At 41.7% G+C, this 18,471-nt stretch overlaps 1 protein-coding gene across 5 annotated transcripts in view; it reads left to right on the top strand.

Annotated features, from left to right (window-relative positions):
* The window catches only part of RIOK1 (RIO kinase 1), a 38,555-nt gene extending 27,213 nt beyond the window's left edge, over positions 1-11,342 (top strand). For all 5 annotated transcript variants that reach the window (XM_036349664.1, XM_036349661.1, XM_036349660.1 and 2 more), the window contains 5 exons: positions 4,211-4,276; positions 5,305-5,424; positions 5,867-5,920; positions 7,829-7,981; positions 9,471-11,342. In XM_036349664.1, coding sequence (XP_036205557.1) covers positions 4,211-4,276; positions 5,305-5,424; positions 5,867-5,920; positions 7,829-7,981; positions 9,471-9,581 — 504 coding nt within the window. In that variant the 3' untranslated portion in view covers positions 9,582-11,342. The remainder of the gene's footprint in view (positions 1-4,210; positions 4,277-5,304; positions 5,425-5,866; positions 5,921-7,828; positions 7,982-9,470) is intronic.
* Positions 11,343-18,471: the final 7,129 nt, after the last annotated feature.

The following is an 18,471-nucleotide window of genomic DNA, read 5'->3' as shown; positions in this document are numbered from 1 at the left end:
TTTGTTCACTTGACAGTTTCCTGAGACCTTTTTCTTCTGATTTCACAGATGGAGAATCAGAAGGATAGTAAAAAGCCAGTGGTAAAGCGAGGTTTCTTGACTTTAATCATTAGGCAAGATTACATTGATTGTCAAAGTTATGGAAATTTAGTAAGAAACCTGTTGTTAGCCTTTGGTCATTAATTCCTTTCCTTTGTTTCTCATAGGCCTTTCTGAATCACAAAAATTTTTAAATTGTGGTAAAATATACAAAGCATAAAATTGACTGTTTTAACCATTTTTAAGTGTACAGTTCAGTGGCATTAAGTACATTCACATTGTTGTGCAACTACTGTCCACCATCCATCCACAGAATTTTTTTGTCTTTTGAAGCAAAACTCAGTATTCATTAAACATTAACTCCCCATTTCTCTTCCCTGCTCATTCTACTGTCTGTCTATGATGTTGAGTACTCATATAAATGGAATCATACACTATTTGCTTTTTCTGGCTGATTTATTTCACTTAGCATAATGTCCTCAAAGTTCATTTGTGGTGTAGGATGTGTCAGAATTCTTTTCCCTTTGAAGATTGAGTAATAATTCCATTTATGTAAGTAGCACATTTTGTTTATCCATTCATCCACCTATTAACACATGGGTTGCTTCCACCTTTTGGCTATTGTGAATACTGCTGCTGTGAACATGGGTGTACAAATATCTCTTCAAGACCCTGTTTTCAATTCATTTACATGTATACCCAAAAGTGGAATTACTGGATTATATGGTAATTCTGCGTGTAATTTTTTGAGTAATAGTCATACTGTTTTTCTCAGTGATTGCACCATTTTACAGTTACATCAACAATATGCCATTGTGCAAGGGTTCTGATTTTTTCACATACTCACAAACACTTGTTATTGAGTAGCTATCCTGCTGAGTGTGTGGTGGTGTCACAAAGTTTTGATGTGAATTTCTCTAATGATGTTCAGCATCTTTTTATGTACTTGTTTGCCATTTGTATATCTTCTTTGGAGACATGTCTAGTAAAGTCTTTTGTATGTTTTTTTATCAGATTATTTTTTAGTTAAAAGAGTTCTTTATATTTTCTTTTGTCAGAAGAAAAACATTAACAACAGTTTACAAGGGAACAACTTTATAGAGAAAAAAAGAAATAAAAATATACTGTATGTGCCCTGACTGGGGATCAAACCTGCAACCTTTTTGTGCACTGGATGACATTCAACTGAGTTGTACTAGCCAGGGCTCAAATATTTTCAATCCAACAGTGGTTGGATCGAGAGAATACAGATACACAGATATGGAGGGCCAACTGTATTTTCATATTATCTACTAGAGGCCCGGTGCACAAAAATTTGTGCACTCGGGGGTGGGGGTCCCTCAGCCCGGCCTATGCCCTCTGGCAGTCTGGGACCCCCCTCAGGGGATGACCACCTGCTGGCTTAGGTCTGTTTCCCAGGGGATTGGGCCTAAGCTGGCAATCAGACATCCCTCTGGCAGCCCGGCAGCCCTTGGGGGATGTCCACTTGCCAGCGGGGAGCAGACCTAAGCTGCAGTCGGACATCCTTAGCGCTGCTGAGGAGGCAGGAGAGGCTCCCACCACCACTGCTGTACTGGCAGCCATCAGCCTGGCTTGTAGCTGAGCAGAGCTCCCCCATATGGGAACGCACTGACCACCAGAGGGCAGCTCCTGCATTGAGCGTCTGCCCCCTCGTGGTCAGTGTGTGTCATAGTGACCAGTCTTTCTGTTGTTAGGGTCAGTTTGCATATTACCCTTTTAATAAATAGGATAGAGGCCTGGTGCATGGGTGGGGGCCGGCTGGTTTGCCCTGAAGAGTGTCCCGGATCAGGGTGGGAGTCCCGCTGGGGTGCCTGGCCAGCCTGGGTGAGGGGATGATGGCTGTTTGCAGCTGGTCACACACCCTTCAGAGTGGGGGTCCCCACTGGGGTGCCTGGCCAGCCTGGATGAGGGGCTGATGGCTGTTTTCAGGCTGACCACACCCCTTTTAAGGTAGGGGTCCCCACTGGGGTGCCTGGCCAGTCTGGGTGAGGGAGTGAGGGCCGTTTTCAGGCTGGCTGGTAACTGAAGCTCCCAGCCTTCTTTTTTTCTTTCTTTTTTTATTCTGGGATTTATTTACCTTATATAATTGAAACTTTGTTGCCATCACTGGAGCTGAGAGCTGGGCTCCTGTTCGCTCCAGCTCTGTGGCTACGGCCTGCTGAAAGCAGGTATCTGGGGTTTGTTTAGCTTCTATAATTGAAACTTTGTTGCTTTCGGAGCTCAAAGCGGCAGGCAGTGAACCTTGGCTTCCTCCATCACTGGAGCAAGCAAGCCTCCTGCTTGCTTCAGCTGCATGGCTACCGGCCGCCATCTTGTTTGGGTTAATTTGCATATCTCGCTGATTAGCCAATGGGAGGCGTAGTGAAGGTATGGTCAATTACCATGTTTGTCTATTATTAGATAGGATATGTATAAAGCCCTAATATACAAATAGACTGAATGGCCAAACAGCCAGTTGCTGTGACATGCGCTGACCCCCAGGGGGCGTGCGTGGAACATAGCGGTTGTCGGCAGCAGGCAGCAGCATGCAGAACATGGCAGCCGTCAGCTGCAGCGGGATGGTGGAACAGGTGAACGGGGAGGGCGCCGGTCGCTGTCATCATGGCGAGCCTCTGGTGTTTACTGAAAATTCTTTACTCCCACGTGCCATGGTCACACCTGACGCTCACACTTGGTGCCGGCCCTGCTTGCACCCATTGCTGGTGCTTAGCGCCAGCCCCGATCACTTGGCTCCATCAGCGGGTGTGAGTGGCGGCTGCTGGCCCTGATCACCCCTCAGAGCTTCTCCACTTCCCCCTGCTCCTGAGGGGCGATCTGGGCTGGCAGTCGCCTGTTGCACCCACTTCCGGCGACTGCCCCGCTTGCACCCACTGCTGGCACCAGCCCTGCTCACACCCGTAGCTGGCGCGTGGTAGCGGCGGCAGGAGTGGGGCTGCTGGCAGACAGGGGACAAGGGGCTATGGTGGGAGGGGCCGAACAGGGGCACGGAGGATGGGCCAAGACCCTCTCTGGTGCCCACTGCAGCCTCGCGGCCCACAGTTCCTTTCAAGATGCACAAATTCGTGCACTGGGCCCCTAGTGTAACTATAATTGAAGTAGTCACATTGTATCAGTTCATATATAAAGTTTTTTTAAAAATTTATTTTGTCACTCTCTACTTAGACTACAGACTCCTAAAGGACAGGGGTTTTAGTTTTTTTGTGTTTTTTTTTTAATATGTTTTTATTGATTTCAGAGAGAGGAAGGGAGAGGGACAGATAGAGAAACATCAGTGATGAGAGAATCTTCCATTGGCTGACTTCTGTATGTCCCCTACTGGGGATTGAGCCCACAATCTGGGCATGTGCTGTGACTGGGAATTAAACTGTGACCTCTTTGTTCATGGGTCAATGCTCAACCACTGAGCCACACTGGCCAGGCAGGGGTTTTATTTCTGTATTGCCAGTACCTAATCTGTACCTGGTAATAGTAAGTAATCACATATATTAATTGAATGAATAAGAATCACATCATTTTTATTCCTAAATCCTATAACACTGATTTCAGTGTCTGACCTTAAAACAAAAGCCACCTAGAACCGCTATTCTTTCCTTTTTTCTGTATATTTTAAATAGAGAACAAATTTTCAGTTTTACAGTTTCACAAGCCAAAAGAATCCTGTAGAATCTTTGTCACATTTTTAGTGTCAGTCATTATTCAGATTGCTTTCTTTGGTGGTTTATGCTGCAGTGGCATTGGAGCCATATCTCAAATTAGAGGACATTCCGCTTTCTCATTGACTCCCTTCATTGGCTGCTCAGAGCTAAGGAATGGTTCTTTCATTCTTTGGTTCTCTGTTTTCCTTTAGTAGGTATTTTTCCTAATTGTTTAAAAATTAGTGAAAGTAATATTACTTTTGAGGAAGGGGCTAGGGATTCCCTGAGGTTAGACAAGTTTGATTTATTCTGTTACTTTTGGGTTGATGGCAACCGTTTTGGTGAGGTCTAACATGGAGAGCTAAATTGACCACTAGAGGACACCAGGTCTTTTTTTTTAGAAATGTGAAGAGGTGCTACTGAGAAAGATTAAAACAGATTCATACTAAAATTGGGAAATGGATGTATCTTCTGTAGGTTGAATGTGAAGGAAAGTAATAATTTTTCTTTCCAAGGCTATGGAAATAGCATCCCAAAGGACCAAGGAGGAAAGGTCCAACCAAGATCATGTCGACGAAGAGGTAAGACTTATCTGTTCATAGCCTTAGGAAACACTTGTGCTTTGAGGTCTTTTAAAAAATATTAAGGCATGAACTTGATTTTAATAAATAAGCAGTTCATTACATAATTCCACTTAGCAGCCCATTAGCCCAATGTCCTAGATGGAAAACATTTTAAAGAACCTATTGAAGTATCTGATTCAAGAAGGAAAAGCTGGTTTAGTTTGCAAATGTGGACTTTTATTTTATTTACTTATTTTTTAAATATATTTTTATTTCAGAGAGGAAGGAAGAGGGAGAGAAACATCAATGATGAGAGAGAATCATTGATCAGCTGCCTCCTGCACGCCCCCTACTGGGGGTCAAGACTGCAACCCTGGCATGTGCCCTTGACTGGAATTAAACCCGGGACCCTTCAGTCCACAGGCTGGTGCTCTATCCACTGAGCCAAATGGGCTAGGGCACAAATGTGGATTTATAAATAATTTAAATGTTGATTCCAGTAATAATTAGAATTTAATTATTTATGTTTGTTAAAAAAGAAAATTATTTTAATCTTGGGGATCAATATGTTTTTTGTGAAGATGATCCATAGTAGGCTTTATTTTATTTTATGTTTTAATTCTCACAGCTGTTAGGGTGCTGGATGACTACAAGGTACTCTATGTTTATCAGCAGTTCTAAACCTTTTTTCACTGTAGCACAGAGTGGATAATGTTCCCGTGTCAGAACATAAGGCACAGCCAGACAATTACATTCCTTTCTCTCCGACTCAGAAAAATTTTGTGGAATGCAAACGAGGAGAGAGAAGTATTATTCTAAGGGTAACCTTAAATCATATTCAGTCTTTTATCATCGGTAACAAATTACTTTTGGCATAGCACACAGCACGTGCTATACCCTTCTGTGCAGGCAGCCTGGCTGAGAACTGGTGTTTTAGATGATGGGGATGGATTTTTTTTATGACTTGATGGGAATAACGATGCTGAGCAAATGTGAGAAGTATGTGAATGGCAGTTTCGATTTTATTTTCCCTCTGTGTTTGTTAGGTGTTTAAGCGAGCATATATTCCTAGAACCTTGAATGAAGTAAAAAATTATGAGAGGGATTTGGATATAATGATGAAATTGAAGGAAGAGGACATGGCCATGAATGCCCAACAAGACAATGTAAGTAGCTGGGTTTATATGTAGCAAACAGGTTTACAAAGAAAGCTACCTTCCCCAACCTGCAATCTCGAATGTTGGCTTCTGATCTAGTGAGATGGCTAATTGCATTAACATGTCCTTTGGGCACATTGGCTGTAAAGGAAATACATTGGTGTTTATGAAAGAAAATCATCAAATTGATTTTGAATGTTCATTAGTAGAAGCCATCAGTCTATCTGTTGGATTTGGGCTGTGGGCTGGAATTTGCTGATGCCTGTATGCTTGGTAGACAAGAGTAACACCCATGCTATACACTTTCTCTTTACTATGAGATAAATTTTAGGCACCTTTTTATAATCCCACAATATATCATTTAGCCTACAGTGTTGCTTTTTAATATTGGAGTGTGTTATTTCATTGTCTGGTTTTATGTTAATTTTTTTTTTTTCTTTGTGGTTACAAGATTCTATACCAAACCGTCACAGGACTGAAGAAAGATTTGTCAGGCGTTCAGAAGGTAAAAAGAATATGTGTTGCTATTTATTTATGTGAAAATTCTGTTAAAGGGTATGACGTTTAATGTAAAATATTATTAGAATTAAATTAACAGTGATATAGTTATTCGTATATATACTTTCAAAGTCTACGAGCATTTTCAGAATGCCCTTTTTGTGTTCATTCTTTTTAACTATATGACTGAAATAGTGAAATTTATGGTTTATTTTCATTCTGCCTCTGACTTGTCTTGTTATAGCTGAGGCATTGATCCTTTTTGTATCCTGGTCTTCCTTTGTGAAGTGATTAATGATAGTCATGTGCTTGTTGATCTTTTTACAACTAGCTTATTAAAAGTATGCATGAAGAACAATCTCAGGACTTTAGCAGTCTGATAGTGCTGGATTCCTGCAGTGTTTTTTTCAATATTGTTTTGTTTTACATTTTAGAAAGACAGGGATTAATTTTACTTTAAGCAATTATAAAGGTAGGTCTTATTTCATTTAATGTCTTAATTAAAGGCTTAAGCATGAAAGATCACAGTTTGCTCTGAAAATTTACTTTGTCTTTTATGGGAGGAATTGACTTTTAAATGTTTCTTTTTTCCTTATAAAAAGAAAATCTCTTTTAAGAAAGTGTTTCCTGCTGCTTTAAAAGCTAAACTTCAGGGGGAAAAAAGAAAATTTCTTTTGTTTAAATGTCATATTCCCTCTTGATCAGATTAATAATAATTGTCCTTCAAATTTGATTCATAGGAAAACAGCTATAAAGTTATTCAAATAAGTATTTTTTACTTCTCTCTGTATTTCTCAGTCATTACTGCATATATGATTGTGGCCCTGTCCTATATAATAAATAGCTAATATGCAAATGGTCGTCATATCCTCATGCCATAGTGGCTCAGACACTCAACACTGGGGAGAGAGGAATGGGGACCATCCAGGCACAAATGAGCTCACGAGAGAGGAATGGGGACCAGCCAGGCTGTGGCCTGGCAGAGGGACAAGCCACCTGCCCCGCGGTCCTGGGTGCCAGCGCCTGCAGCTGCGGCCCGGGAGAGGGACAAGCCGCCCGCCTCGCGGTCCCAGGTGCCAGCGCCTGCGGCTGCGGCCCAGGCAAAGCAGCCCGCCCACGGTCCCCTGTAGCTGTGGCTGGCCCAGGTTCTGGGTGCCTATGGCCGGCCAGAGGAGGGAATCCTGGGTCCCGAGTGCGGGGCAAGGCAGAGGTGATTAGGGGCAATCAGTCCAGCAGGGGAGCAGTTAGGGGCAATTAGGCCAGTAGGGGAGCAGTTAGTGGCAATCAGGGAGGCAGGCAGAGGTGGTTAGGCGTGATCAGGCAGGCAGAGGTGGTTAGGGGCGGGTGGGCAGGCAGGCAGGCAGGCAGGCAAGCAAGCAAGCGAGTGGTTAGGAGCCAGCGGTCCCGGATTGCGAGAGGCAGCCAGACATCCCCCGAGGGGTTCTGGATTGGAGAGGGTACAGGCCAGGCTGAGGGACCACCCCCCCTGCATGAATTTCGTGCACTGGGCCTCTAGTAAGATTATAAGAGAGCTGGAAAGTTCCTGTTGTCTACTGACATAATATCATAGTGCAACACATAGCTCACGTGTTTGTGGTCATGCTGGTGTAAACAAACCTTCGCTAACAGAGTTATAACCCAGTACTCCTTTTCTGAAGTGAAACAGTTATGTTGTTTCTCTGGGTCATCCGTTGAAGCCCCGGTTTGTTTGTGGGGGTATGTTCTTGAGCCTTACTGGAATGGTACCTCCAGGCTTCCTCCCTCACTTTGATTCTGTTGTTTTGATGTTTGTAGTACAGGCTTTTGTTTTCAAAGAATATCTGCAAGGTTAAAATCTGAATTCTGGCATTAACAAATCTGATAACAATAGATAACTGATTGGTTTAGAATAACATGGTTCTGTAATATTTTCAAGGTCCCTGCACTCCTAGAAAATCAGGTTAAAGAAAAGCATTGTTCTGATTCAGAAGATGGTGGAAGCTCTGAGTGTTCTGATGCAGGTTCTGAAGAGCAGGGAGACCATGCCTGCTCCAAGAAACCCACCACTGATCTTGAAGTTGATAAAAAGGTTAGTCAAGAATGAAAATTCCTTTGTTCTTTAACATGGCAGCATAGCCACTTGTTACTCTTCACTCAAGTATTTAGATTACGATGGCAGAAAACATTGTTGATCAGTAAGTACATCTAATTATAGTTTCAGTTCCTAAGCATGAACTGATTTTGGTTGTAACATTATCTAGAGATTGGGCTTCTTTTGGGAGCTTGGGCACTGTTTAGGGCAGTGGTCACCAACCTTTCAGACCTCATGGACCAGCATTGGTCCGCGGGCCACCGGTTGGTAACCGCTGCTCCAAAGGTTTCCTTAAACCAGCGGTTGCCAACCTTTCGGAATTCACGTACCAGCTTTAGTCCACGGGCCACTGGTTGGCGACCACTGGTCTAGGGAAAGGACACACTGAATTCAGTACATTGAGTAGACATTATTGTCATTAACTTGAAGTACAAATGATGCTGGAGTTGCCTCATGATAACATATTGAGGAGCCATTCCAGGGGGGATTTACAGCCACAAGTTTTTAAACTCGGAAAGGCTATTTCTTCCAACCCTGGCCACAGACAGAAGAGACACTCATGGTTGAATAATGCATGACAACTGTGTAACTATTACTCCTCATTCTTAGCTTAATCCTGAGACTTTATAAAGTATAGATTTTTAGACTTCTGAGAGACATACCCAACTGGCTGTTAATACATTTTTCTCTCTTTGTGTACTGGAAATAAATATTTTGTCTCCTTCTAACTTTTATTTCTGTTAGCATATGAAACTTGCAAAGAAAAGTAGTTGCAAACATTTAATAACATCCTCATGGATATTTGTGTTTGGCAGTCTTCAAATTTCTATTAGGATACCTTTAAGACAATTTCATCTCAAATTCCACCACCAAACTATAATTATTTTTATTCTGTTTAATTATTTATTTAATCCTCACCCGAGGATAATTTTCCATTGATTTGTAGAGAGAGTGGAAAAGAGAGGGAACGACAAAGAAATATTGATGTGAGAGAAACACAACGATTGGTTGCCTTCTGCATGTGCCCTGACCAGGGCCTGGCCCAGGGAGGAGCCTGCAGCTGGGGTATGTGCCCTTGACCAGAATTGAACCCATGTCCCTTTGGTCCGCAGGCCAATGCTCTGTTCACTGAGCCAAACCAGCTAGGGCTCATTTTTATTTTCTAATGTTACTCTTCTTTTTATCCTTTTACATATATCTTTATAACTAATTGTAGCATTGTGAATAGTATGAATGGAATTTACTTATAAAAAGAAAACCTTGACTTTTAAAAAAGTGCTTGCTGCTGCTTTAAAAACTGCTAACTTCAGGGGAAAAATTAAAATTTCTTTTGTTTAAATAACATTTTCCCTCGTGATTGAATTAATAGTAAGTGATATTTGAAATTTGATTTGTAGGAAAACAGCTGTGAACTTATCCAAGTAAATATTTTTTTTCTTCTGTCTGTATTTCACAGATTTTTTTTTTTGATTTTTTTGTTTTACAGGAAAGAAAAAAGATGGTCAAGGAAGCCCAGAGAGAGAAAAGAAAGAACAAAATTCCTAAACACGTGAAAAAAAGAAAGGAGAAGACATCTAAGACAAAAAAGGGCAAATAGAATCGGAACTATATTATGTATAGTAATTTTCCATCAGTTACTTTTTAAAAAAAATATTCTTATTGATTTCAGAGAGAAAGGGAGAGGCAGAGATAGAAACATTAATGATGAGAGAGACTCATTGATTGGCTGCCTCCTCCATGCACCTACTGGGGATTGAGCCCACAATCCACGCATGTGCCCTTGAACGGAATCTAACCTGGGACTCTTCAGTCTGCAGGCCAACGCCCTTTTCACTGAGCCAAACTGGCTAGGGCTCAGTTACTTTTCTTGCCTTATCTAAGTTGCATCTGGAAGGTGGGATATTGATTTTAACCAAATGGTTATTATGGCAATGTCTATGAAGACTGATTCAAGTGTTCTCATGTAGTTTTGTAAAAAGCTCTAATCTCTGTTGTCCATATCCAGTCACTGACTCTGGTGTTGACAGAGAATTTATTTAAGCTATTTTAATGAACTTTGTACAATTTTAGTTCTATATGTTTTTTATTCTCTGGTATGTTTTTTGAAGCAGCGTAAATATTTAAATGTAATGAATGTCTACAACCTTTATGTAAGTGTGAAGGCACTTTGGATAAACTTGGGCCAAGTTTTGCTTTGCTTTTACATGCCAAAGGCCCATCTGAAATCACATGATTAAAATGCCAGGGTTTCCATAAAAGGAGTTTCACTTGTGGGAAAATTCACTGGCTGTTGATGTAATCATTCACTGCAACTTGGTTCTCTGTGCATTTATGATCATTTGTAAGGCACTCTTCATGTTTAATCTCCTTTTCTGAGCTTAGGGCCTCTCAGCTCATAAGCTATTTCATGTTTGACCATTTGGCATGTTCATTCATTCATCATATATTTGAGTATTTTAGGTGCTGGGAATACAGCACTAAAAAAACCCCACAAAACAAAACAGTCAAAAATTACTACCCTCAGGTAGTTTACATTTTAATAAGACAAAACATTAAACAGAATAAGTAAAAATAGTATATCAGCAGGTGACAAATTCTGTGGAGAGAAATATTGCAGAGAAGAGAGAATGCCTGGGAGAAGTAAGTTTGCCATTTTAAAATAAACCACACTAAGTGGCTATATTTGAGCAAATACTTCAAAAGTATGAGTCATGTGCATATCAGGAAAGAAGGGTATTCCAGGCAAAGCAAACAGCGAATGCAAAGGCCCTGAGGCAGAAGTATGCCTGAAAAGTTCCAGAAACAAGAGGCTTCATATCCAAGGGAGAAAATACTAGATAAAATCAGATGGCATTAGGCTATTGGAGGGTTTTAAGCAGAGGAATAATATGACCTGACTTCTGTTTTGAATGATCACTATCACTTTGGCCTCTAAAAAATTGATGAGGAAATAAGGGTATTTATTGTAATATCCTATAGGAGAGATGATAACTTGCTCTAAGACAGTAGCAGGGACATGGAGAGAGGTGCTTGGATTCTAGATAGAACACAAAAGTGGAGTGAACTAGATGTGCTAGGGAATATATGAGGAGTATGGAGAAAGAATGAAGAATGATGTCAGGGATTATGACTGGCAACTGAGACTACTGGAATTGCTACTTACTATTTGGGAAGGCATGTGCGTGGAGCAGGTTTGGGGTAAGAAAGGGAGTAGGAAGAGGGTGAGATTGCAACAAAACACAAATATTGAAAGAAGTGATCAAATAATTTTACCATATACTTTACATTAGAAATGCCTGTTTTAACCCTTGCATCTGAAACAATTTCTATAAATAAACTTAGTTTCCATTAAACTGAAGCTTGCATCTGCTTGTTTGAGAGTTGATTGGGTTGGGGGTGGGGGGTGGGGGGTGAGGGGTGAGGTAGTTCAACTGAGCTTTTAAAATTTTAAGTCAAATTTATTATGTTAATAATATTCTCCTTCCTAGACTTTAAAAAAGTTCAAAATGTGAAATAGAATTTCAATGAAATATTATACAGTTAACAAAAGAATGCAAAAGTGGATTTAGTAATTCTGTATACTCTTGGGGATTTTTATTTCAAGATCTTCCAGTCCTTGTATTTGTTTGGTCTTATTCTGACAAGGTTTATTTGTTTGTTTGTTTTTTTCAATCACAGTTGACATTCAGTGTATTAGTTTCAGGTGTACAACATAGTGATTAGACGCTTATATAACTTAAGTGATTCCCCCAAAAGTCTAGTACCCACCTGACCCCATATGTAATTATTACAGTATTATTGACTATATTCCCTATGGTATGCTTTACATCCCATGACTATTTTGTAACTCCAGTTTGTACTTCTTAATCCCTTCATCTTTTTCAACTAGCCCCATAACTCCCATTTGGTAACTACCAGTTTGTTCTCTGTATCTGTGAGTTTCTGTTTTTGTTCATTTATTCTGTTCTTCAAACTCCGCATATAAGTGAAATCATGTGAAACAAGTCTTTCTCTGACTTATTTTACTTAGCATAACACATACCCTCTAGGTTCATCCACACTGTTGCAAATGGTAAGATTTCATTCTTTTTATAGGCGAGTAATATTCCACTGAATGTATGTACCACAACTTAGGTTGCTTCCATATCTTGGCTATATAAAATGTCCTTTGTCTCTTGTTATAGCCTTTGTGGGTTTTTTTGTTTTGTTTTTAATATACTTTTTTATTGATTTCAGAAAGGAAGGAAGAGATAGAAACATCAATGATGAGAAAGAATAATCGATCAGTTGCCTCCTGCACAACCCCTACTGGGGGATCAAGCCTGGAACTTGGGCCCTTGACTGGAATGAAACCTGGACCCTTCAGTTTGCAGGCTGATGCTCTATCCAGTGAGCCAAACCGGCTACGGCTAGCCTTTGTTTTAAAGTCTATTTTGTCTGAAGTATTGCTTACTCCAACTTTTTTTCATTTCCATTTTCATGAAATATCTTTTCCATCCTTTTATTTTTAGTCTGTGTGTGTCTTTTGATTTGAAGTGGATCTCGTATAGGCTGCATTTTCTTAGCCATTCAGCCATCCTATGTCTTTTGATTGGAACATTTAATTCATTTACATGTAATGTGATTATTGAAAGGTATGTAGTTACTGCTATATTATTATTCATATTTATGTTTTTCTTTTCAAAGGAGCCCCTTTAACATTTCTTATAATACTGGTTTGGTGGGGATGAACTCCTTACCTTTTTCTTGTCTGGGAAGCTCTTTATGTCTCTGATTCTAAATGACAGCCTTGCTGGGAAGAGTGATATAGGTTGTAGGTCCTTGCTTTTTATCACTGAACTAGAGGCCCGGTGCATGGATTAATGCACCAGTGGGGTCCCTCAGCCTGGCCTGTGCCCTCTCTCAATCCAGGACCCCTCGGGGGATGTCGGAGGCCCGGTGCATGGATTTGGCCTGATCCCCGCAGGCCAGGGCAAGGGACCCTACCAGGCCTCTAATTGCATATATAATCTTTGGTTAATCTCTTCCCATCCTCCCCTCTCCCCGCTTCCCTCTGAGATTCATGAGTTTCCATGCCTGTGTGCTTAGTGTCTGCCCCCTGGTGGTCAATGCCCGTCATAGCTACCAGTCGAATGGTCCAACACTTAGCCTTTTATATAAATAGATATTTCATGCCGATAGCCTTCTAGCCTGCAAAGTTTCTGTTGAGAAATCCTCTGACAGTCCCTTGTAGATAAACTGCTTTTCTCTTGCTGATTTTAAGATTCACTCTTTGTCTTTAACCTTTGGCATTTAATATAGTATGGGTCTCTATGGGTTCATCTTGTTTTGGGACTCTGTGCTTCCTGGACAGAGTCCTTCACCAGATTAGGGAAGTTTTCAGTCATTAGTTCTTCAAATAGTTTTTTAATCTCTTGTTCTCTTCTTCTGGTACCCCTATGATGCAAATGTTACCCTTGATGTTGTTTCAGAGACCCCTTTTTTAAAAAAAATTTATTTTTGCTTTTTGCTGTTCTGATGGGGTGTTTTCCACTTTGCTTCCAGATTGCTTATTTGATGCCCTGCTTTATTTAATCTGATGTTGATTCCATCTAGCATATTCTTCATTTCAGTTATTCTTCACTTCTTCTTTTTTTTTATTTTATGGTTTCTCTCTCTTTGTATAAATTTTCATTGACTTCATTTATTTTTCCCCCCAAGTTCACTGAACATCCTTATAACCAGTGTTTGTACTCTATCTGGGATTGCTTGCCTCCATTTTACTTAGGTGTGTGTTTTTTTTCTGGAGATTTCTCTTGTTCTTTCATTAGAGACATGTTTCTTTCTCTCCTAATTTTGATTGCCTCCCTTTGTTTCTACATATTAGGTAGCTCTTCTATCTCTCCCAGAGTTGGCTGGGTGGCCTTATGTAGTAGGTGTCAGTGGTGCAGTTTCCCTGGTCACATGAGCTGGGAGCTCCAGGGATGTGCTTTGTGTGGGTTGTGTGTGCCCTCCTGTTATGAGCCTTGATTGCTGTTGGCACATCAGTAGGTGGGATTAACCCTCAGGCTGACTGGCCTTGATGACTGGTCATGATTACAGTGAATGAGCTATTGTGTGAGGGCTGACCCCATGGAGTAAGATTTGATATAGTGGGGCTCTTGTACCTGCTGAGTCCACCCTTTGGGAGTGCTGTTTGTGGAGCTAATTGGGTGATGCTCTGGTGTGGTCAGAAGCCAGCCACTGGGTGTTTCGTCCTAGGGCCTCTTAGGAGGGGCTCTATTGCAGGCCTAGGTCAGCTACTGCCTGTGTGTGACTGGCTCAGGACCACCTGGTAGGAGCTACAAAGTGATCTGCCATTGGTAGCAGCCTGTGCTGGTATGGAGGCACCTGGGAAACGATAATGCTGTGAACAGAGGCTGGATGCTCCTTTGGGGTTTGTGGACCTTTCAGAGATTTTTGGGGAGTCCACAGCTCAGGCTAAGGCCAGCCACTTATGAGTGACAGCTATTGAAAAAGGTTCAGGGCTGTGTGCAAGTTGGGTGGGGCAGGTTCTCAGAGAATCACCAGGGTGGGGCCAGTTTGATGGGAACTCAAATTTGGTGCCCACCTGCACATGTAGGCTGGGTTGAGGGTGGGGGGCTCAGCAAAGGAACAATGGTACCTGCCAGCCTTTTAGTTCACAGAGAGCTGCTCCTGCAGCCCTTGCTCTGAAGCCAGATAATTCATTTCCTTTTTGGTGATTTCCAGCTGCTGCCCAAGAGTTGGAGCTCAGAGTGAGTGACTCTGTCAGCGAGCAAGCCCATGTGTGGGGCCTTTAAGAGGACACCTGGCTCTCCAGCAGCCCTCCATCTCACCTGGTCATGACAAAATCTCTACTGCTTTTCACTGCCAGCTGTCGTGGGGACTCCTTCCCAGCACTGTTGGCCCGAGATAACCCTCCCTATTTTTAACCACCATGTGGGTGTGGGACCAGCCCATTTTGGGTTTCCACCTCTTCTACCAGTCATGACGTGACTTCTTTATATCCTTAGTTACAGTTCTGTTCAGCTAGTCTTCAGGTGGTTCTCAAGGGTGGTTGTCCTATAAGCTAGCTGTAATGTTGATATCATGGGAGAAGGTGAGCAATGTGTTCAGCTAATACTACAAGCCTATTAAAATACTTTAATAAATATATATATATATGGTTAATTTCCATTTGGAGAGATGAGGTGTGGGTCTCTTGATCCAAAGGCTGGGACATATTTTTGTCAGTTGTAGATGTATCTGATCTTCTGTCATAGTTTATTGATTTTTTAATCCTTCAAATAATGGAGGTATTTCTAAAAATACACTGAGAAACTGGATAATTTCTTTGAAGCACAAAATCATTTTTCTATGCTGCTCAAGTTCTTATCCTTCCTCTGATAAGGCAGGTTAGGAGCAGAACTTTCACTGGCTCAGAAGCTCCAGCATCTGAGCTTGGCCTTGGCATGACAGGACAGGACCCGTGGTGGCTGTTGGCCTGGGTCTGGTGAAAACTCATGGTTCTAGACTGGCATTGAGTTTTCTTCAGCTTTATAACTTGATGAAGATGGATACAAGAAGTTGAAAAATTTTATAGTTTGGTACTAAGTGGTTTGAGAAGATCTCCACTTTTCATGAGTATTCTTTTTTAATTCAGTGCAAGCAGTTTGCTGTTTCTTGGTTGTAGGCCTATCCTGTTTTGTGGCTGTGATTTCCCTAACCTTTTGGCTCAGAAAATGAGTTGAAAAAGTTTTTTTAGAAGCTGGTAAAAATTCAATGTAAGGATATATCAAATATCATGGGCTCTGAATGATTCTTTTTATTTTCAAAAGCTTGGCAAGTTTTCTAATTTTTAATTGTCTATACATGTAGTAAATAAAGACCATGAACAATCAGAGATTTACTTTGACTTTTAGGATTTACCTTTGACGATAAAAGAGTTGCAAGGGTCAGCAGCTAGAGCAAATTCTACTCCACGTGTAGTTTTCTGTGAAGGTATTTTGTGACCATCTCAAATGGATGGGTTTTCAACCACTAGTGATAGTAAAGCAAGAACTCCATGTTCTACTTCTTGAATTGGGGTGGGTTTTCCCATTCCACACATTTAGGTTGGAGCTTTTAACTTCCATATCTTTTGGATTTATGTGTGCTGGACATAAAGGCTTTTACAAATGTTCCAGAGGAAATTGTAAATGTCAGAAAACAAATCATTTCAGCCAGTTTCCAAAGGAAAAGATGCTTTTCTTGCAACTATCTTCTCCAGAGATCTTAGTCCTGGTTGATAATGTTGTGGAAACTTCTGAACTTGAATTTTGAGAATGGAGACTTGAATTTGTGGAATTCTGCTGGGGTCCAACCCTAGCAGGTCCAGAGGTCCCCAAAGGTGTGGACGGAGTCGGTGAAGAAGGAATGACACAGAGACAGCATTCAGGTGATCAGCAGCCTAGCCAGGATCTCTAGCCAAATTCTGGTCAGGATCTCCAGCAAAGTTCTGGTTAGGATCTCCAGCCAGGTTCTGTGTCCATGTTCTCTTGCTAGGTTCTCCAGCCAGGTTCTCCAGGTTCTCCAGCCAGGTTCTGTAGCCATGTTCCCTCGCTAGGTTCTCCAGCCAGGTTCAGTCACCAGGTTCTAGTCAGGTTCTCTTGCCATGTTCTATCCAGGTTCTGTAGCCAGGTTCTGTCTCTAGGTTCTTCAGCCAGGTTCTCTCTCTAGGTTCTGTCTCTAGGTTCTGTGGCCAGTTTCTGTCCAAGATCTTTTGCCATGTTCTCTCGCTAGGTTCTGTCTCTAGGTTGTGTGGCCAGTTTCTGTCCAGGATCTTTTGCCATGTTCTCTCCAGCGAAGTTCTTCTGTCTCTAGGTTCTGTGTAGGTTCTGTGTCTAGGTTCTGTGTCCTTTTGTCTTGTTAAATCTGTATTTATACCAGTTGATTCCAATCCTATCAATCTCTATTCCAAAGGTTAGGGCGTTTCTTATCTCCATTCCAGGGAGTAAAGATTATGTAGTTTAAGCGTGATTGTTCATAGTAAAAGTGATTAACTACACGCCTGACACTTAGTTAAGGGGTTTTATTCCCTCCCTAATTTAAGGGGAAAATCCCTACCTGGGGAAACAACCTTTCTCAGAGAGGTGACCTTGGTTAAAACACATAGTGCCAAGAAGGTGAGCAAACATATTAAGAACAGTATGCCATATATGCCAGGTCCCTTGAAACAGCAAGGATGGACCGGCTCCCGGCAGAATTCTTTAAAAAAAAATACATTTTTTATTAATTTCAGAGAGGAAGGGAGAGGGAGAGAGAGATAGAAACATCAATGATGAGAAGGGAATCATTGATTGGCTGCCTCCTGCACACCCCCTACTGGGGATCAAGCTTGCAACCTGGGCATGCGCCCTTGACCGGAATTGAACCCGGGACCCTTCAGTCTGTAGGCCGACGGTCTATCCACTGAGCCAAACAGGCGAGGGTGAATTTGTGGAATTCTTGAGTTCAGTTTTCATCTCTCCTTCATCCACATCCTGCTTTGATTGCTGGCTGGCCAGTATCATCAGGAGATGCCCCCTGTACAGCTAGCTGCAGTAGCCACCTGGCCACAAAATCCTTTCTCTCATTTCTTTTCATGATGGTATCAGTGTCATCTAATGTGTGAGCACAGCTATCTCGAGATCTCTGAGGGGTTCCATGTCTCATATAAGAGCCATTTAATAGATTTGTTTAAAGGGTGATTTGTCATTTTTTGGTGAAATTTTAGCCTTTGCAAATTCTGTATATAGCTGTCATGAGGTCATAAATTTGCCAGTGAAAAAAGTGGTAGGTCCTTGAGGCCTAAGAATTGTTGGAATCAGGATACCAGAGTCCATAAGCTAGAGAGACAGGTCAGAGAATGGAATGTTGTACATACAGAGGGTTGCCCTTGTTGGTAATGCCTAGAGTTCAGCCCTGGTGTGATTGGCTGCAGGAGGGTAGCAGACAAATACATTGAAGGCTAGAAGGTCAAGGAACTAAGCCAAAGTTTTAGAAAGGCCATCTGTGTTAGAACAGGCCTAGTCTTACAGTGTAAGTGATAGAGATGCTTAAATCTTCAGGGAGCATCAATGCCTGCAACATGGAGGGGAAGTGAGTGATATCTGATGACATGAGATTAAGGGGGTTGGCAGGGAAACAGTACCCTCGGGAGAGCCAGGGTTTATATGGAGTAAGGGAAAGCCCCGAGAGGAGAAGTTGGGGATTCAAGGCTTTTTGTGTGTATCTGACCATGAGTTTTAAATGGCACTGTTGAAGCACTTCAGGAATTAGAAAAATGGGAAGGGTCTATTTGACATCAGGTATAGTTCCTGTTGTGGGTTGGATGCTTCAGGTTCTCAGAACCTGCTTCCATTAAGTAGGCAAATGCCTAACTGCTATGGAGATAATAGTAGTGCCTGCCTCGTACAGCTATTGGGAAGGACATTGGGGAGCAGGGTAAGGGATGGATCAGGTGGACAATACCCGAACCTGCCACGACC

This window comes from Myotis myotis, unplaced genomic scaffold, assembly GCF_014108235.1.
Source record: "Myotis myotis isolate mMyoMyo1 unplaced genomic scaffold, mMyoMyo1.p scaffold_m19_p_2, whole genome shotgun sequence".
Classification (NCBI taxonomy): domain Eukaryota; kingdom Metazoa; phylum Chordata; class Mammalia; order Chiroptera; family Vespertilionidae; genus Myotis; species Myotis myotis.
This window is presented reverse-complemented; position numbering and strand designations above follow the sequence as displayed.